Source organism: Artemia sp. Qi Xiang Cuo, chromosome 1 (genome assembly GCF_049724085.1).
Source record: "Artemia sp. Qi Xiang Cuo chromosome 1, ASM4972408v1, whole genome shotgun sequence".
In the NCBI taxonomy this organism is placed as follows: Eukaryota; Metazoa; Arthropoda; class Branchiopoda; order Anostraca; family Artemiidae; genus Artemia; species Artemia sp. Qi Xiang Cuo.
The window spans coordinates 49,425,639-49,447,484 of NC_142794.1; the positions used below are offsets into that span (position 1 = coordinate 49,425,639).

Sequence of the window (21,846 nt, forward strand, 5' to 3'; positions counted from 1 at the left end):
ACAGCATATTCTCATTTTAAGTTTCAGTAATTCTCGACCATTCCAGCAGCATAAAATCATCTTGGAAGCTCAGGACTGTTTAGAACAATGAGTCGCCTGATCAAGCTAACTCTGATCAGCTACTCTTTATGAGAGCTCATCATGGTTAGTTGCATATTGACATAGCCTATTTTAAGCCACTAATATATTCAAAGAGTGATCTAATGACAGTGAAAAGGAATGGAAATCGAAAAAAAAAGATTGTTTGAGCTTAATGCTTAAACATAAGTTTGGTATTACAGGTAATAAGTATATCAGAGCATTATTTTATGGATAATTTGTTTATGAATCTTTATTCTCGCTTTTATATATATATATATATATATATATATATATATATATATATATATATATATATATATATATATATATATATATTACAGCACATCACTTTATTCTCATGTGTTGTTACTGCCAGTAATCCCAGATGAACTCTAAATCCTTCTTGGAAGCAGATGGTAGCTTCAATATAACAACGCATCCCCATTCCTAAATCCAGTAATCACACACCGAGAATATTAGGCCTGCTACCGTTTTCCAATGCATTTTAGCGAATCTAACTATCTGGCTTGGATTTTTCGAGTTTTTAGCGTCAAATCACTCGATTGACTCAACTTCATACAGTTACTGGGAAATTCCATAAAGATTAGGACTGATAAAACAAAAATGCAATTAAACTGCTACCGATTTCCAATGCATTTTAGCGAATCTAACTGTCTGGCTTGGATTTTTCGAGTTTTTAGCGTCAAATCACTCGATTGGCTCAACTTCATACAGTTACTGGGAAATTCCATAAAGATTAGGACTGATTAAACAAAAATGCAATTAAACTGCTACCGATTTCCAATGCATTTTAGCGAATCTAACTATCTGGCTTGGATTTTTCGAGGTTTTAGCATCAAATCACTCCATTGGCTCAACTTCATACAGTCACTGGGAAATTCCCTAAAGATTAGGATTAAGAAAAGCAAAATGCAATTAAACTGCTACCGTTTTCCAATGAATTTTAGAGAATCTAACTATCTGGCTTGGATTTTTTAGGTTTTAGCGTTAAATCACTCGATTGGCTCAACTTCATACAGTCATTGGGAAATTCCTTAAAGATTATGACTAATAAAACAAAAATGCAATTAAACTGCTACCGTTTTCCGATGCATTTTAGCGAATCTAACTATCTGGCGTGGATTTTTTGAGGTTTTAGCGTCAAATCACTCGATTGGCTCAACTTCATACAGTCACTGGGAAATTCCCTAAAGATGAGGATTAATAAAACAAAAATGCAATTAAACTGCTACCGTTTTCCAATGCATTTTAGTGAATCTAACTATCTGGCTTGGATTTTTTGAGGCTTTAGCGTCAAATCACTCGATTGGCTCAACTTCATACAGTTACTGGGAAATTCCCTAAAGATTAGGATTAATAAAACAAAAATGCAATTAAACTGCTACCGTTTACAATGCATTTTAGCGAATCTAACTATCTGGCTTGGATTTTTCGAGGTTTTAGCATCAAATCACTCGATTGGCTCAGCTTCAGTTACAGGGAAATTCCCTAAGATTAGGATTGATAAAACAAAAATGCAATTAAACTGCTACCGTTTTCCAATGCATTTTAGCAAATCTAACTGTCTGGTTTGGATTTTTTGAGGTTTTAGCGTCAAATCACTCGATTGGCTCAACTTCATACAGTTACTGGGAAAATCCCTAAAGATTAGGATTAATAAAACAAAAATGCAATTAAACTGCTACCGTTTTCCAATGCCTTTTAGCGAATCTAACTATCTGGTTTGGATTTTTCGAGGTTTTAGCATCAAATTGCTCGATTCGCTCAACTTAATACAGCCATTGGGAAATTGCCTGAAGATTAGGATTAATAAAACAAAAATGCAATTAAACTGCTACCGTTTACAATGCATTTTAGCGAATCTAACTATCTGGTTTGGATTTTTCGAGGTTTTAGCGTCAAATCACTTGATTGGCTCAACTTCATACAGTCACTGGGAAATTCCCTAAAGATGAGGATTAAGAAAACAAAAATGCAATTAAACTGCTGCCGTTTTCCAATGCATTTTAGCGAATCTAACTATCTGGCTTGGATTTTTCGAGGTTTTAGCGTCAAATCACTTGATTGGCTCAACTTCATACAGTTACTGGGAAGTTCCCTAAAGATTAGGATTGATAAAACAAAAATGCAACTAAACTGCTACCGTTTTCCAATGCATTTTAGTGAATCTAACTATCTGGCTTGGATTTTTCGAGGTTTTAGCGTCAAATCACTTGATTGGCTCAACTTCATACAGTCACTGGGAAATTCCCTAAAGATGAGGATTAATAAAACAAAAATGCAATTAAAGTGCTACCGTTTACAATGCATTTTAGCGAATCTAACTATCTGGCTTTGGATTTTTTGAGGTTTTAGCATCAAATCACTCAATTGGCTCAACTTCATACAGTCACTGGGAAATTCCTTAAAGATGAGGATTAAGAAAACAAAAATGCAATTAAACTGCTGCCGTTTTCCAATGCATTTTAGCGAATCTAATTATCTGGCTTGGATTTTTCGAGGTTTTAGCGTCAAATCACTTGATTGGCTCAACTTCATACAGTTACTGGGAAGTTCCCTAAAGATTAGGATTGATAAAACAAAAATGCAACTAAACTGCTACCGTTTTCCAATGCATTTTAGTGAATCTAACTATCTGGCTTGGATTTTTCGAGGTTTTAGCGTCAAATCACTCGATTGGCTCAACTTCATACAGTCACTGGGAAATTCCCTAAAGATGAGGATTAATAAAACAAAAATGCAATTAAAGTGCTACCGTCTACAATGCATTTTAGCGAATATAACTATCTGGCTTGGATTTTTTGAGGTTTTAGCATCAAATCACTCTATTGGCTCAACTTCATACAGTCACTGGGAAATTCCCTAAAGATGAGGATTAAGAAAACAAAAATGCAATTAAACTGCTGCCGTTTTCCAATGCATTTTAGCGAATCTAACTATCTGGCTTGGATTTTTTTAGTTTTTAGCGTCAAATCACTCGATTGGCTCAACTTCATACAGTTACTGGGAAATTCCATAAAGATTAGGACTGATTAAACAAAAATGCAATTAAACTGCTGCCGTTTTCCAATGCATTTTAGCGAATCTAACTATCTGGCTTGGATTTTTTTAGTTTTTAGCGTCAAATCACTCGATTGGCTCAACTTCATACAGTTACTGGGAAATTCCATAAAGATTAGGACTGATTAAACAAAAATGCAATTACACTGCTACCGATTTCCAATGCATTTTAGCGAATCTAACTATCTGGCTTGGATTTTTCGAGGTTTTAGCATCAAATCACTCAATTGGCTCAACTTCATACTGTCAATGGGAAATTCCCTAAAGATGAGGATTAATAAAACGAAAATGCAATTAAACTGCTGCCGTTTTCCAATGCATTTTAGCGAATCTAATTATCTGACTTGGATTTTTCGAGGTTTTAGCGTCAAATCACTCGATTCGCTCAACTTCATACAGTCACTGGGAAATTCCCTAAAGATGAGGATTAATAAAACAAAAATGCAATTAAACTGCTACCGATTTCCAATGCATTTTAGCGAATCTAACTATCTGGCTTGGATTTTTTGAGGTTTTAGCATCAAATCACTCAATTGGCTCAACTTCATACAGTCACTGGGAAATTCCTTAAAGATGAGGATTAAGAAAACAAAAATGCAATTAAACTGCTGCCGTTTTCCAATGCATTTTAGCGAATCTAATTATCTGACTTGGATTTTTCGAGGTTTTAGCGTCAAATCACTCGATTGGCTCAGCTTCAGTAACTAGCTCTCCTTTAATTGGTATTTACACAGTTCTTGACGCAGAATATATAGACAACCATATGGCCTTGGTTTTGACTGTATTAGCGATCATACCAAAGGCTCCAGTTGCTGACACTCTTTCGCTGATATCAGTTTGAAGAAGATGTTTTTTGGCTATTAAGGTTCACGATATTGTCGGCAAATTTCAGTTTGTCGATTAATTTCCGGCAATTAGTTGGGCCGTCAAAGATTTCAGCTTGTATTCGATTTCGGCTTTGAGGAATAGGTTAAAAAGGGAAGAGAGGAGACACCAACTCTACTGTAAAACTTCTACTGATATGCAAAAATTCAATTCAAATTTCAGCCCGACTCCTGTTCCTCTAGGATATGATTTATCAGAGATTGGAATCGATCAAGGAAGATTTTAGCAGAAATATTCGGCAGTTTACTTGCCAGGCTTATTTGTCTGTAGTTGTTGTAGTCTCCTTTTTCTCCCTTTTTAAAAAGGGGAACAATATGGCTTTCGCCCGAGTCTTGGGAAACCTTCCTGTTTCCCAGGTGTTTCTTATGACCTTATGGGAGATACCTTTCCGCCATTTCCTTTCAGCCTGTTTCTATCAGCTTAGACTGAATACTATCCAGGCTAGAAGCTTTGTTAACCTTTACGGATTTTATAGCTGAGAACACTTCATCTCTTAGCAAAAGAGGGCTTGGGGTTTGTTTGGTACTGAGGTAAGAAACAGATGATATAATACTCAGATTGGCCGTTATGGCCGGGTTCAGCTTCTTGTAAAGTGGTCCTTCCATTGCCCTCTCTTTCTCCTTAAAGCTGTGATGGGGTGTACGTGTTTGTCTTATAGCATAAAAGTGACCGAGGACTGCTTTGTAGATAGTTCACCAATTTTGTTGTACATAAAGTGGTTATCACCTTTCTGGAATGCGTATTTTCATTTGCTACACTGGTTATAGACTTTCTGTCGCATAGCCCTTCGAATGTTTCTCTTCTAGTGGGTGTTTTAACCTTTTGTATTCGTCCTTACTTTGTTTGTCATCATTCTTAACGTGGACGGGCTTTCTACCGTAAAGATTTAATATTTGGGACGCGATCCATGGTTCATTCAAGCGAATCAGAGTTCTCAAATTTCCCCAGACGTTTCGCTTGTGATGAATGCGCTTTCCTTGACCTCTTGGTCGATTTCGTTTGTGGTTTTTTTGTTTGGATATTCGACAACTTGCTTGAGAGAGCTGTTTTGAACTTGTTTCTGTGTCTGTTAGTAGATTGACGCGGTATCTTGGAAAGTTTTTCCTAGGCTTTTGGAGTCTCTCGAGGCATTTACGAAGTTCAAACATAACTAGAACGTGGTCTTAATTGAAGCCACCACCACCGCCTATATAAATTATTTTAGGTTCGGATGATTTCCATCACTTGTGAACAAGGATTCCGCCTATCATGTTTCCTGTGGGGCCAGCAGGAGATCTCCATGTGACTTTTTTCTTTTCCCCGTGACAAAATAAATTATTCTTGATAAAGAGTTCCATATTGCTACAATATTACTCAGCCATTTCACCCACGTGAATTTGTCGCTCATGATGGAAACTACATAGCGTCTTCACGCCCTTCATTTGGGTGACCTACAATGCCGTTGAAGTCCCTGATCGCTAACTTAACATCTTCCTTGGCTGTTTTTTTTGGGTAGCTTTAAGCCGATTCTCTCTACCTATAGTAGAGGCCATTGACTGTGGTGCTGGATCATCTGCCTTTTATGGTTTCCTATTACAATAGGTTCTCCTCTTCAGTGGTCTGCGACGCCAAGTATTTTTTTTTCTATTTGGGGGAAGGTTTGTGTTAGAGATGCCTTCCTCTTCCTCTACTTCCAATTGTGATCCCCGGGAGAAGGTACTTTGGTTTTTAATATCAACCCTCAAGAGCTTGTCCCATTGGTTTGTGCCTCCCTTCCGAAACCAACCATTTCAAATTTAACCATCAAATTACACTGTTTGTATAATTGTGATGTTTTCAGCAGACAATAAGAAAGACAACAGATTCCTGCAACTTGTCGCTTGTTGAAACTTTAAATGCAGAAATGCTAGTACTTTGTGCTAGCACTTAAAGCTACGCTTAATGTTTAGAATTTGATTGTAAGATATTCTGAGTTTAATCTAGTTGACTGTCAACTTCTACATAGTAGCATTTGTATTTACGTCAAGCTCATCAGAGTTCATCAGTCTCCGTTTGTTATTTCCTTGTTTGTTTTTTTTGTTTACTGTGCTTGCTACAATTAATTTTACACTTGCAGCTATACTTAATCTTTATACTTTGGTTGTAATATACTACGACTTTAATCTAGCTAACTGTTTCTCTTTTACATTGCAACATGTTTTTTTTTAGGTCGAGCTGGCGAAAAAGGTACTGCATATACACTTGTAACGTCTCAAGATAAGGACTTCGCTGGACATCTTGTCCGAAACTTGGAAGGTGTTGGACAAGAACCACCTCGTTCTTTAGTTGATCTGGCAATGCAAAGCTCCTGGTTTAGGAAATCGCGATATAAGACTGACCAGGGCCGAAAACCTGGCGTGGGTGGCTTTGGTCTCGGTTTTGTTGAGGGAAAAAAAGCTAAAGTCGGCGATGGCAAGTCTACAACAGAGGTGTTATTTTTATTCTTTTTTTTCAATTCTTGTACGTTTTTGCTGTTACTACCTTTCTGTTCTGTCTGAAACAGAATTAAACAGTTAATGGTAATGAACTGTAAATGAGGAACGACCCGGCGCAATTGTTACCGAAACTCTAAAAAAAGGGAACTTTGATAATAATAGATACGTCAAAAGAATTTGCTTTTTATACTGATTCCGAATAGGTAAAATTTATTATATTCAACGTTATCCATCTAGAGTTACGAGCCTGAAAAAATTGCCTCATTTTCGAAAAAGGGGAGAAATACTCCAAAAGCCATGGAATCTTGATGAAGATGACACCATAAGATTTAGCATATCAGAGAACCCTACTGTAGAGGTTTCAATCTCCTATTTAAATTTTTTTTTTTTTTTTTGCTATAAGAATGATCATAGATGTGCGTCTTCTTTTTCTTCAGGGGTGATTGCATCAAACCAATGGTCCTAAGAGATCGGGAGAGGATTCATGGAAATCAAAGTCTTAGTGCCCTGTTTAAGTGACCAAAATGGTTGGATGACAACTAGTTAGCCCCCCCCCCCATCCCACGTCCCTTTTTCCCCAAAATACATCTGATCAAAATTTTGGGATAGCTATTTGATTTAGCCTAGTTGAGAAGTCCAATAAATATGCCTTTTGGGATGACATGACCACCCATAGTCCCTGAGGAAAGGACTTTAGCGTACAGAGCAAGGGTTGAGGAAGGGGCACACCCCCTCATATACGGAATAATTTCTGTTCATTGTAAGTTTTAATGTTGCTCCTTACTTTCAATTGAGAAAAACTTGTTTGCTTGTTTTTTTTTAATTCTAACAAAGGCTGCTGAATTTTCTTGGAAACTATTGAACAGCGTTATGATATCTGTTTTTCGCTGACAGTTTGTTTCTTTGTAGTGTTCTGGGTAAGTTGAAACACTTTTATTTCTCCTTACCCTCTCCATATCAATTGTAAGTACCTATAAAGAAGTCTTATCCAATTTGTCCCTTTTGCATTATGAACTTCTTATGGGCACTTTAAAAGAGATGGGAATGTGAACAAGGCAGATGTGTGCAATGCTTATAAGATGATTAAGCAAAAGAGCCTAGAAATCTTTAAATATTTAGTGCTTTTTTGTTAGATCTGATATTTCACTGTATATAAATACTTCTCTCTATTTTAACCACATTTTTCAAAGCTAGAAAGGAGCTTTTTAGTGATAATTTACAATTTTTATGGAACGTTGGGTAAGTTGAAACCCTTGCTCCTCTGATTATTATTATTATTTAAGCAGGTCTTAGTTTTTGGACATAAACGGAAAAGCAAAATGCCTTAACTTACATAATTTAAAAAAACAAAGAGAGAGAAAAACCTCAGGAGGAAAAAAACAACCAGAACTATGGCCAGTAGAAGGAAAAGACAAGCTAAAACGATGCGGATATTTCGCCTGTATAAAACAAGGTGCCTTCAACACTAAATGTAGACGAAGAACAAAGATAAAATCTCAAATATTCATAAAACTTAAAATTAAATAAAATCCAAAACTAAATGCAATAAAAAACAAACTAATTTCAATATCTACAATTAATAGCACTGCGATTGAGTACCACAGAAGTATTTTTCATACGCAATTGCGAGTGATTTCAGTGAGGACAGAGAAGTGACTGGATAAAATAAATACAAAATTATTTAATTTGTTGCCAAATAATCCTTTTAAATCACTCGCAATTGCGTATAAAAATACTTTTGTGGTACTCAATCGCGGTAATATTAATTGTATATAAATTTTTTTTTTTTTTATTTCCCTTAGCTTTTATTTAATTTTAGGTTTTATAGGTTAATTTAGATTTTATCTTTGTTTTTCGTCTATATTTAGCGGTGAAAACGCCACTTAGTACACGTCTTAAGTGTCAGTACTCTGGTAGTTTTTCATTCTCTTCTACTGAACATAGTCCAGTTTGGCTTTAGATCTTCTATACATAATTTAATTTACAATGGTAGCTTCATGATCAGAAAACGGGTGTGTTGGAAGGAAACATGAAATTCGTCCATTTACTAAGCGGAGGTTGCCATGACCTTATGTCTCTTCTGCAGAATGTATCTATTTTTTAGGTGTTGCAAACAGTCCGAACTGCAAATAGTGCTGTATCTAACACTGGTGCAGGAACAAGTCGACTTAATGCTCTAAAAACTGCTTTTGAATCTCAATACAAACAGGTAGGTTTTTATGTTTGGCATAGACGTAGATATAGTTGTCTATAGCTTCAGCTAATCATAAATATTAGTAGTATTTCATTTAGAATATGTTTTGCTGCCGCGGCTCTACATATTTCGCCATTTGCCGTAAGTTATAAGTGTTTTGGACAGCTATTGCGGTAAGCTTTATTTATTTTTGTTTTAGCAATAGGAAGTAAAATGTTTAAAAATATGTTGTTGCTTTTTATTGCTGGAAAACAGGGAAGAGGGCTCCGGTCATGCTGAAGTTCTAAGAATAAGCTCATTTGTTTTGTCACAATATGATTGGTACAGGTATAGAGAAGCTAACTGTTACCAACTGAGGGGTCGCATGGGCGATTTGAACTTTCAGGAATGGATTGAAAACATAATAAGGGGTGGGGGAAAAGCGTTTTCAAGCTCCTTAGCTCGTCTCTGCGTATATTCTAAATATCTATACAGTTTCTGGGCATTTCTTATTCAATTTTTTTCTTTTTATCCCCCCCCCATTTGAAAAACAAAATCCTATGTACGTGCCTGTGTGTATCCTTTTTTGTAGTTTCTGTACTGCAGAGTACCCTTCCTGACAAATGGATGTACAGTCAAAACATGTTCATTTTTTTTTTTTTTTTTGGTAGTCACAAAGTAATAAGAAAAGCGAAATAAAGCTATTAGTAATAAAAGAAAAATAAGGTTATTTTATGAATATCATCTATTTGGATCGATGAGAGGGATAAAATCATTTGTCCTGTGATAAGCGATCGTCAAAATTTGATTTTCTAATTGCTAATTTTCATCTAATATGGAGTTTTATGACCAATAGCCTATTCGTTTTTTGGACTTGATGTCTACAAATGGTACCCAAGTAAGGTGCAGCGCAAGCCCCCAACAACTCTGGTGCAGCTTAAACCCTCCTTCAAACTCTTCTCGTATCTCTGGAGGTAAGCGTACCACACTTTGGGAAACGTTGTCCTATTGCATAAATTCTTACTAGGGTTGTATCCAGAGTTTTGTTTTGGAAGAATAGGTCAAGTCTTAGAGAAGGTTTACTAGAAACCGTTTCAGTCAACGGCAGATGCCGAAAAAAAAATGTTATTTTGAGTATTTTGTATGCACACAAATTTAAATTTTATTCCAAATCAGGATCTTTGATTGATTTTGGAAATGGCACTACCTCCTTTGTAGTATATGCCTATATTCTTGGGTACACCAAAAATTATGATTTTAGATTAATTTCTGACAAAGCAATACTTTCCTTTGAAGCCATTTTTTGGCTAGAGTTACTTCTCTAAATAATATATTTACAAAGTGAACGCATAGATTTACAGCCAATGATTTACATTTTCAGAAAAATACAATTTCCTGCTGAAAGTAAGTGAAAATTACAAAATATAATGTGTGTATATGTATCTATTTATATATATATATATATATATATATATATATATATATATATATATATATATATATATATATATATATATATGATGTATCACTTTTAAGTCTTTTCCATTTAGAAAGGTTTCTAATGGAAAGTTTTCTAAGTTTTCTATAGAGATATAGACTTAGTTGTGTTTTCTCCTCTCTTTCAGTTGAATTCTCAAGAAAGGCACTCAAGTTTAGTTACCTTATACGTTGTCGATATTTAGTGAAGTAAGAAAGCAAAACATTCAATTAAGCGCCGTTAGTAATTAAGACATCTGTTTGTTCCTAAACAAAATTAACGTTCTTGCTGTGGCTATAGAAAAGACGTCGTGTGACATTTATTCAATCCATCCTCCCGTGCCTCATCTCGTCCTCAAGACCCTTTGATGCGCCTCCTTTTTTCCAAATATGTGTCATATCTATCTTTCCTAGCTTGCAGAAATGTAGGGGAATTGTATTTTTTAATATAAAAAGTTGTTTTTTTTTCCCTACCTCGAAGATTTTTTTTTTCAAAAAAACATTTTGTTAAACAATAGTGGTTAATTACAATCGAAAAACTCCAAATACTTTGTTTCCTTTTTTTCTTTTCCTGGAAGGTTCATTTCATGTAACGTAACGCCTTTTTTAATTGTTGCCGCGAATTTCTTGGTGCTCACTCTAAAAACACGAGTTTTCTTTTAAGAAATTTCTCTCGTTTCAAATTATTATTTTCATTAGCCGGTTGTTGCTAGTTGAAAAGAAATTCTGCTGATTTGCTTTTACACTCTTACTCTCACCACTTGTATCACAGTAATAAAGGAACGGTATGTGTATTACAGAAGGATTTACCAATTGGAAACAATTTGTATTAGAAAATACCTTTATAAGAGAGGACTCCCTGACAAATCTTTCTTCTTGTAAATTTTTAATTAATGAGCTTGGTTTGAATGAATCCTACATACTCAGGAGTACTGTTAAAAGGATTTAAATTAATAAGATAGAGGAAAAAGCAAAATGAAACAAAATTGTTTTTTTATAGCGAAATGTTGAAACCTTAATCCCCTACAGGCAAACCTCTCCTTGTACCTACAGCTTTTAAACATTAGTTGATGTTTTTTTGTTCTGAATCCAAAGGAAGGGACACTCCAAGAACCTGACTAAGAAAAATAACTTTTTATACATTTAAATTCCTCTCCCCTCTAAAATAAAATCCTCTGCGCTAATCTGATACAGTCATTAGTTACTAAAATGACCCATTTTATTTTTACATTTTAGTTCCAAGTGTCCAAGGAAGATTCAATTATACCCTCGAATTACAAGTCTCCAGCATATAGCTCCTTTTCCGAAAGTGGAAGACAAGAAGGAAAACCAAGGAAAAGGTCCAGATGGGCAGAAAATCCTGAGGAATCTACCTAATTTTTTTGGATATACCTAAGGTTTCATTTATTTTTGTAAATATAATTATATATATATTTAAAAAAATGATGTATTTAGTATGAACTTTAAAGAGCTGGTAGAGATTAAGACCTTTTCAAATTGACTAACTCAGGTTCTCGAATGATTTTTACTGCACAAAGAATGACAGTATCCCATTTTACTCTCAAGGTAACAAGAAGCGGGTAAATAATTAAGTAGTTTAGCTATAAATAAAAAATCGTTTAAAACATACATTTTAAATTTCAAATAAGGATAAATGACCTATAATATAGGGAAATACAAGTGGAATGTATTTTTTTACATCTTTTCCACCCGTAGAAGTAAGAAGAAATAAAAGAAAAGCAAAAAAGAGTTTATGCCATCATACAGCGTAAAAAAGGGATTACCTTGCGATTTATAGAACAAAAATACCTCTGCTTCTACAAATAACAACTCAACTTACTGCAAAGCACCCTGAGGTCAATACAACGCCAAGACGTGTCGGGTTGTTTTCTGTCGAATCTAAGTTAAGGGTTGCAATTCCGCTAGGGGAAGGCTATTTAACCGGCAGGATTAAACCGGGGTCTTTATTGTTTCCAGGTGCGGTTTTGTCTATTGTATTGTCACAAGCTTTTAGCCATAAAACTAGTCAAATAGACACAGTGAGAAGACTTTTAGGGGCGCACAAGAGCTATGCCCACTTTTGAAAGGCTCCTTGGTATCCTCAATCCCCGCAGAAAAAGGTTGAAAGGATTCCATTGGAGTCGTAAAAATTTGCTTGTAGTATTCTAGAAAAGTGTTTAAATCAATGCCACGATTGACAAAAGGCCCAATTTTTGGGGAGCTATCATCTGTAAACGTGGTCTAACCGTCGGCCTTCATGATAATCCTGGAAAGTGCGATCGAACGGCCTTTTTTGTATACTTTATTGTTTGATAAATAGGTTGATATATACATACCAAATTGAAACTTCGTAGTTTCAATTGCGGAGAAACGCTATTCGAATTATCATCATCAATTCTACTTTGTGACACTTCCACCGCGATCACTTACCATCATTACTATGGGAGGACTTACAAAACTGAGTCGAGACTCAGGCCACAAAGGGAAGTTTCATCCGTACCCCCCCCCCTTCCCCCAAGAGAAAAATAGCGCTAATAGCCGCTGGGCTATTGCTACCTCTTAGGTATTTTGAGATACGGCTTGCTTATGCATTTTTCACCATTCGCCAGCCATCAGTGGTAAGCGGCACCTGATCTTCGATATTGGTACTAGTATGAAAGCTTCTTTCTTCCGCCCCGGACTGCTCCGCAAAGGATTTTTTCCCCCGTGGTCAGCTCTTCGTGTACCCGTGGAACTGACCCCCCGGAATTGATTTTGTTGAATAAATTTTTCAATCCATCCAAGCTAGGCAGTGTGGCAGAGACAAATACTCTGCCTTGTGGTCAGACTTTTTGCAGGGCGGGCAGTGGCTGAATAGTGACTGAAATTAGCAGCAATAGGCCATAATCTCTGACTACTACTCTCAGTCACACCATGAAAAAATTGCCACCACTACCCCCAGGCATCTACTTGATCAATCCTCCGTCACATGGATATCATCTTCATTTACTCCTAAATTAAGTGGCTTAGTCGTCTATTCTTATACACAGAAGTCTCAAAACCCCCAGAATTAATTAATTGATTGTAAACATTTCATCTAAGACACTCCAATTCACTTTTATGAATTGATCGACTTTAAATTCGTGGACTGGCCCTTCGGCTCAGTGTGGTCCTGGAAGCCCTTAGAATATTACAAGTTTTATCCAAGCATTAAGAATTGAAAGTGCACGAAATAGAAAGCTCTTGTTTGAATATGTGTAAGGTTTAAAGCCAAAATGTTTATAAGGATTTTGTTGATGAAGTGAAGCACCTTCAAAGCGTTCTCTCTGGCAAACAGAGGTGAAGATGAACTAAGATGGTGAGATTCAAAGAATAAAATATAACAGCAAGGATTCGTTGCACCATAGCATTTACGATGGCATAAGCAGAAAGAAGCTTTATTATAATGAAGCAGATTTAAGTTGTTTACTGGTCCCCGTTTTCCGCTATTGTAGTTTGAAACAGAACTGTTTCGGTCAGTAAATCAGCGAACAAGTGAGCTAAGCCTAATAGGCTTGGCCGCTTGTAGTGTAAAGGTGGAATACCGTGTCATAGGATTGACACATGATCAACAAGTCCTGGACTCGCAGGCAAATGGTGAGACCTATAGTATTCCAAGTGTTTAGTTAAATGGCATGGGTAAACGGCGGGAGTAAGTATGGCTCTTATTGGACAAATTTAGACTTGTTGGACAAATTAGTACTTGAAAATTTAGCCTAACCTAAAACTTAAATTTTCGTTTTTTTTTATACTGTATTAATGGGTTTTTTTTATACTTTATACTGTAAATAATTGTAAACTTTTTTTTTCGATTTCATTTCCAAAACAAAGAAAGGAATTAGGAGAAAAGACCAGGTCTATGGCCAGTAGGAAGAAATTGAAAAGAAACAATCACACGCGTATATCCTATGCATCAAACAAAACGTTCTCAGAGTGGAGGAGAAAGAATTTAAAATAAGACTAAATTAAAAATTGGGGAAAATTTTTAAATCAAAGAAGAATAAGAAGAAAAGAATCAAGCCAAATATGTAGAATTGTTACTCTAATGATATAAATCATAGAAGTAGGTCTTTTAGTGTATATTCTTCTTACGTGATTTGTGTCATGTAGCAATTATAGACATTCGGCTCGTGTTTTCTTTTTATTCTTCTTTCATTTTAAATTTTCTTGTTTTTTATATAACTTAATTTTAAATTTTTTCCTGTTCACGCTAAGGACGCCTTGTTCGATACAGGCGAAAAATTCGTATGATTGTTTCTTCTTTTTCTTTCCTACAGGCCATAGATAGTTTGTTTTCTCAAAATTTATTTCTTTGTTTTGTGATGGTAGGTTATTTTAGTTTTAGATCTTTTATTTGAGTATATTTCCTGCCTTTTCTACAGGGAAAACTTGTTCGTATATTCATTCATTTCATCTTGAATTTAATGGAGCAAAGCTATCACGCGAAATTAAAACGAAGAGGGCTCATTTTGCTACAGAATTCTTAATAGCTATTTTGTGCCTCTTTCAGTTGTGTATATCTGCTTAACAAGCCTGTAGGACCTCCCACTTGACTTTATTTTCGTGTTATTTCGGTCTTTCTCTTCTATTTATTTTCCTTTGGTATCCTTTTGGTGTGAGTTTATTATTTCAAATTTGTTGTGGTTTACATTATTCGAAGAATAAGATTCTTTCTAATCTACGTAAAAGAAGTATTTTCAGTGCTGTGAATCCATCCATACCACTAAGCTGTACAATAATTAATTAGTTCTTTTTATCTACAAAAACGTGTTTAAGGATGTTAAGAAGCTGTAAATTGAACTTCCTAAATTTTGAATATTACCAGAAGTAAACAAGAGAACTGTTTAATTAACTTTTTTTGTCTTTGTTTTTCAGAAACAGCTTTTCATTGTTCTTAAGAAAAATTAATTTTGTTTTCTGAATAAAAAAAAACAACAACAACAAAGAATATATAAAAAAAAAGTATAGGTAATAGGCCTATGTTTATATTTTAGCTGTTTTCTCTTGTTTTTTTTTTTCATAAATTACGAAGAGAAATGGTTATTTGTTTTTGTTGCAGTGTGTTTAAGTTCTCTCTGTTTTTCTAGTGCTGTGATGACGCTTAATACTAACATATCTGAAAATTAAATTTATTACTACACAAAAACATAACAAATGCCACTGGTGTTTTACTGAGAGCGGGAAGGGGGTAGAAACACAAAATTATCTCCCCTGCTTAATTTTTACTAATGATTCATATATGATTAGAGAAAGGGAAACTTGGGTCATTTTTATCTTAAAATAGAATTTGGTTAGCAAATAAAATTTGGGCGCTCTAGCCTTGTGAATAAAGAAAACGCGTATTTTAGTTAACTTTCGCATCATAAGCAAATGTTTTTTGTTTTTGTTTCTCTATTTAAGAAAACTGTACCTGGGAGGGTGGCTTTTTATAGACTGTTCATTAAGCTCAATTAACACCATACAAAAAAGTAACAAGTAAACTTTTGGGACAAATTCCATCACTTAATTTATGCCAAGTTTGGAAAAGGTCTCGTGCATGTAGAGGTGGAAAAGAAAGCTTATCATTGCCTCCGTTATAATCTTGACATGGAATAAAGTTTTCAGACGAAAAGTTTAGTTTTTCAATATTTTAAATTTATTTTTGGTTTACTCTTCTATATCGCACTTCCGCAACAAAAGCGACATGGTCTCTTTTTCTTTCTCTCTATCACTCTACCTGTTAGATTCATTGTCTTCAATTCGAGAGTAATTTCCTTTGTCTGGCGTCGAAAGACGGAACGGCTTGTTAACTCCAAAAATAATCTGATGCTTAATCAAAAGACAGTTCCACTAACAATTAACATATGAATAAATTAATTTTCATTTTGTTGTGAGCAATAAAACCAAAGTAATAGATATAGAAAGCTAATTTACATTTTTCTAAAAAGAACAAATTAGTATAATGATTGTTTTCTAAGATGACAATCATCTATGAGAATGTTTATTAGAAAGTAAAACAATGCCAGTTCCATAACTTTACAAATTAAGTTCGTGACCAAGGGGCAGTAAATAAAAGACATGATATGGTTTGTACAAAATATAGAAATGAATGCGAAGAAGAGAGGAAACTACCGGTTAGATTCACATACTGAGCAACAGCAGTCCGGCTTTTGTACGGCTGCGATTTATTCTCCGGTTCTGCTTCGACCTTCGTGGACGTTACTTAAATGCTATTACGAAGCTTGATAAAATAAGGGAATATTTCTTGTGTTTTTATAGCAGTATCTAAGGAAGGTGCCTGAAACGCGAATCAGAACCGACCAGGAAATGGCAAGCGTGCAGCCGTACCGTACCTACTTTTAACTCGACGAAATACCACTAAAGCTTCGTTTTATCTGCAGCAGTTCTTACATTTCATTTTTGGCGTATTCACAGTCCTGTCTCAATCCTGTCATCCATGTTCTCACGAATCTTGTGTTTTGGGTAAGGGAGATATGTACCGTGCCTGATTTGAATTGACTGGTGATCAAGTCAACAAATTAGCTATCCTGTCAGACTTAAGCACTCCTGGATACATGGATCACATTGAATAAAACGCTATTGGCATGAATACACAGCCAAATAAAACGAGACTGCAGGTACAGGACCGAGAGAACTTGTAACTAAATTTGCCTTACATACATTCTATACACATCTGTGACTAGGGTTCAATAGGCCTAATTAACGTACTTGGTACTTACACAATCAAATATTCACAATTACTTTGGTCAGCTAAAATACAGGCTACTTTTTCCGTCTATTTTTGCACCATGTTCACTTCATAAGATTATTTTCTTATTCCATGTACTAAGACATATGTACATGTCATTTTAAAAGAAAACACAGCTCACATAAATACACCTTTTTTTCTTTTCTTTTTTTTTGTCTAAACACATTTTTACCAAAGTTTCTTGCACGCTAAAATAGCATTAAAAATATCAAGATACTCAGAACCATAGTATGAAAACTATGGAATATTGTACATCATGTTTGTCTAATATATTGATAATATACGACACTAAGTATTTTTCTGCTTCGTGTTCAGGTAGTTTAGTTATGAATTGGCACTAAATATGCACTTTTTTTGGTTGCCAAGAGAAAAAGTTATGATACATATGGACTGGACGGAACGGATCTTCAGCTTTTTTTTTTCTTAGTCGCGGTTTTTCTCTTCTTCGTTTCCACTGTCATCCGTGTCTGTTGCCGGGGGATCAAGTGCTGTGTGCAGAGTTACAGTGACGTTTCTGTTGATACTTATTGCAGGGTAGAAGACTCCATGAAGATCTGTGAAAGCGACAGGTCCCTGAAAAATGTATTTTGAGTTTTTTTTCAATGTATTTAACGAAGGGAAGGATAAAATAAGTAGGATAAAAATAGTAATGAAAATGATGAAAAGAATACTGTTGGTATCGTTTATAACCCGGGGTTTGCTGCAACAGAATATGGTAAATGTTACAAAAAAATGCAGGGTACAAATATCCATAAAAGTCAGTCAGAAATCCCGTTGCTGGAAATGTTACCAATTTTTTATATCCATTTAGTTCGTAAATGACAAAGAATGACCTGTGTAGTTAGAAATCCTCGTAAAATTCAAGTTTTTTTTCAGGCTCTGATTAAAAAGACTTCAGCGTTTAGTTAACACTGGGTTACCGAATGCAAATAAAGTAATCACAGTCTCGTATTCAAGGTCGTATTCAGGTGAGCGGGTTTGAGCCCCCATCCCCCGAAATATCTTTCCGATTCTTAAAAACGTAATAGAAAAATGCATGAACACATTTTTAATGCGTTTTTAAAAAAAAAATTTGTAAACCCCTCCCCCAGGAAAAATACCTCCCCCAATAAAGTTTTGGGTAGGGCCCTGTATGCAGTTTCCTTCTGATGTGACTATTATTAATAGTGATTACAGTTCGGCTAGGGTAATTCAAAAGGGTTGTTACACGAAATAAATGTTACAGACAAACTAAAAATACATATAGAGTTTGACGACTACTGTTACCAACCAGTTGCAGGCAAAGACTAGTTCTTTTGAACACAAAGATCGAGGTATGTGAGGAGATCATCCATTCCGTACTTTTCCACAGAAATGAGACATGGCCCCCAGAAAATCACAGAAATTCACGCTATGAGTTTATTAAATGAAACTCCTGTCAAAGACTACATCCTTGACCTTATTACTGGAGATAATGCCAGTAATACTAAAATTCATCAATATTTGCAGCCAAAAGTATGGTTTCAGTGTACTGATATAAACAGCCAGGCTCGTTGCAGCTAGGCCTGTCTGAGACACCTCATGCTTGGAGGTATTCTAAAATTGAAAATGAAATATTGATGTGGATTGGATCAGTTACGTGGCATGTATCTCGTATACTGAAGTATAAATCTGTTACACCAATTGGGTCTGCTGGTCCAAATGATAATTAATTATGGCTCAGGTGCGTTCTGTGCTGGTGTTGTCACCTCCGTACTTAAGAAAGGAAAGATGAAAGTAAATGTAGTTCGTGTTGGCCAACCAATGTTTCAACAGTTATGTGCGAAATGCTAGAACTGAAAATTTTGAATGAGATAACATCAGAAAATCAGCTTTAAACCGGTTACAGCTCCGAATACTACTAATACTAACAACTCACCGCAGCACCAAGCTGCCTGAGGCCAACACAGCTACGCACACTCCTCCTCTATCTCAATCTATTGAAACCTCCCAGGAAATTCCCATTTCCTTTAAATCATTCTTTATGACATCCTCCCACCCCAACCGCTGCGAATATGGGCAGCTAATGATGAGTAATTGCTAATTTCTTAGTTGATACAAAAGAAACCGATAAAATTGTTATTATGGCTGACCGCGATGTATCACGGACGTTTGACTCGGGAATACACTCTCAATTTTTAATCAGTGCAAAGAATCGTTGTTCAGATCCCTCAGTTTTACGGGTTTATAGCCGTACGTATACAATAAATTGTAGTTGCTAAAAAGGTGCTAACATGGGAATGTTTTTTGTTTTTTTTTTAAGAGCGTAATACGTGTTGCAATGGTACTCGATTGGGCGGTGAAAGTCACCAGTTTGCAACAGTGTGCTGGAGGTTCAGAATAGATTTCGAACGACGTTTATTTATCAGGGCCTTTACCTAACATTCCTGAATTATGCTGACGATATATTGAATCTAAGCAGTGCTGTCTCGTTGAGGAAACTGATATTTTGTATTTAAAGTATTGAAAATTTTTTGTGTTTAAAGCATTGAAAATTTGGTCTGAAGTTCACTGCTGAAATGAGTACAGTTCTTGCAATTAGTAAATCGCACAATTAGAATCCCGAAAGTTGATATTTTTTTGTAAAGAGTATAGGAAAATTGGTTTGAAGCTAAATTCTGATAAAAGGTACAATTGGTAAATCATTCAACGGGCCTACCCCTGATGATGTTTCTATAAATGGTCATTTAAAAAGTTATGTTATTTATAGTTTCTATAGTTTCATTTATAGTTTCTATAAATGGTCTCTGAAAAAGTTATGCCAGCTTTCCCTCTCACAGAAACTATCTGTCTTGGCTTTACCCTAATAAGACTCTCAAGTCTTTCCTCACTTTGACCAAGTTGATTCAAAAATCAAAGGATTTGGTCTCGGTTTGATTTTTGGCCCGGTCCCGTTGATTTTTGAATCAACTTGGTCAGAGTGATGAAAGTCTTGATAGCCTAATTAGAGTAAAGCGAAGACAGATATAGCCTCTGTGAGAGGGAAAGCTGGCAAAACTTTTTCAGAGTTGTATAAAAATGAGTATTTTCGCTCCTTTATGATAATATACCATCCTAGGGCAGATTGGACAGAACTAGACAATTGGAGACTCAAAACTGATTAAAAAATTGATGACCTACCGCGAAGCATTAATTAACTAGGACTTACTATTGGAAGTGAGTTGAGATGCACTCCATCGCTTTGGCTAGAATTTATAGGTTCGAAGCTTAAGACATACGATGTGCTAGTTCCTTGAAAAGGTCGATGATAGCTTGGTCGGCTTTCCGGAATATTTTTGCTGTGTCTGATATCAGTATCCTACGATCATTGTTTTTTTGGTATGCCAAATCGGTACTTGTTATACCTCTGTAGGCTAGAAACCGACACTTGGTTACTGTATGGGGCTATAGATCCGATTATAGCCATAGCGCAAAGAAGATTACGGTTTGAGAATTCATTAGATTCAACAGTATGTTTATCTGAAGAGTTTCAGGATGATATTGTATAAGATTGGCCAGTTTCATCGCTCGCTGAATACTCTTCACTACATCTTTGTCTGTGATAGATTCAGTGTTGCCAGATGTATCATAATTATGCTGAACGTAGCATAATTAGGAAACAAAAGCATCCAAGCATAATTATCCTTAAAATGGCATAATCGTAGCATAACTTAAGAAAATGTAGAACAAATTATAACATCACATCTGAAAATAAAACAAAGTTGAGCTTTTGAAATGTATTTGCCATTCGGTCCATCCATGTGCTGCTGCTGCTACAGCTGAGAGACCAAAGACTGTCGAGGTATTTGCGAGGATGGTTGTGAGGACGGTGATCCTTTTTTAAACCTCTTCAGTCTGTAAATGTCAAGATGGCTCCAAACACCAAAAGAAAAAGTATTCCATCACTAAGTGTAGTAGTGAACGGATTTCCAACTTTCATACAAAACTTAACAGATACTGAGTCCCGGTGGTGCAAGCTGCCATGGGTTTTTAGTGATTCCTGAAATGAAGACTCGGGCAAAATGAATACACATTTGATGTGGAGAAAAATGTGTGAAACGAGAATCTTCACTGACGAAAGAGTTTTTTTCAGGTATCCATAACTAGGGCCCTGTTCCTGCTGCATTCGAACGCAGATTCAGAAAAAAAAAATTCTTGGATGAGTCATGCTAAGAATGAAAAACGAAACCGGTTGAAGAAAGAAAGGATTGAACCCGTCCAGGTCATGAAGTCACAACTAAGAACGAAATATAGTTTGCTGCAGATACGTTCCTATACAAAATCAGATAAGGTTCCACAATTCTAATAAAACATTATGTGACCCCTCTGAAAGCAATCTGCTCCAAAAGCAAACATTGAAAGATTAGTGTATATGAGTGCAATGTTTTCTTTTTTTACGCATATGAAGTAAAATTTTGATGATGAGGTAAGACACAATGTTTTCAATGCTTACTACTTCTGGAAGAAAGACAACTTGCAACAAAAACGTGTTTATCCTGTATTTAGGCATTTTGTTGATAGTTTTGCTTTCCTTTGTTTATACTGTGCTTTTGCTTCCCTAGTGGGTTAGAAATAAATTAATACCATTATCAGATTATGTTCTATTCAAAGCTTTTATGAAGATAAGACGTGGCCGGACTTGGTTTTCCTCCGGAAAAATGCCAACATACAACTGATTAACTTGTTCATGAATTTGTGGAAAAGAACAAAAAGCGTAGCATAATTCTGTCCAAAAAAGCATAATTATAGGCTTAAGAAAAGATAATCCTTTTACTACGATCTAGCAACACTGGATAGATTAGCTATTATAAAAGTTGGTTTTCCCAGTTTAGTGTCAGTGTTTCCTTTTATGCCAGAATTTTTTTATTTTTAATAGGCTCTCGCACTGAGTAGGTCTACTTCAAAGAAATAGGAAAAGACCATCAGGGCATATA

At 35.5% G+C, this 21,846-nt stretch overlaps 2 protein-coding genes across 2 annotated transcripts in view; one reads left to right on the forward strand and one right to left on the reverse strand.

The window, feature by feature from the left end:
• The window catches only part of LOC148956431 (ATP-dependent RNA helicase DDX42), a 73,382-nt gene extending 61,787 nt beyond the window's left edge, over positions 1 to 11,595 (forward strand). The window contains exons 12-14 of the mRNA XM_089108194.1: positions 6,235 to 6,494; positions 8,605 to 8,709; positions 11,386 to 11,595. Of these exons, the coding sequence (XP_088964320.1) occupies positions 6,235 to 6,494; positions 8,605 to 8,709; positions 11,386 to 11,526 (506 nt within the window). The 3' untranslated portion in view covers positions 11,527 to 11,595. The remainder of the gene's footprint in view (positions 1 to 6,234; positions 6,495 to 8,604; positions 8,710 to 11,385) is intronic.
• Positions 11,596 to 15,286: 3,691 nt separating this feature from the next.
• Trim9 (E3 ubiquitin-protein ligase Trim9) overlaps positions 15,287 to 21,846 on the reverse strand; it is a 237,798-nt gene continuing 231,238 nt past the window's right edge. The window contains exon 10 of the mRNA XM_089108206.1: positions 15,287 to 17,488. Coding sequence (XP_088964332.1) covers positions 17,339 to 17,488 — 150 coding nt within the window. The 3' untranslated portion in view covers positions 15,287 to 17,338. The remainder of the gene's footprint in view (positions 17,489 to 21,846) is intronic.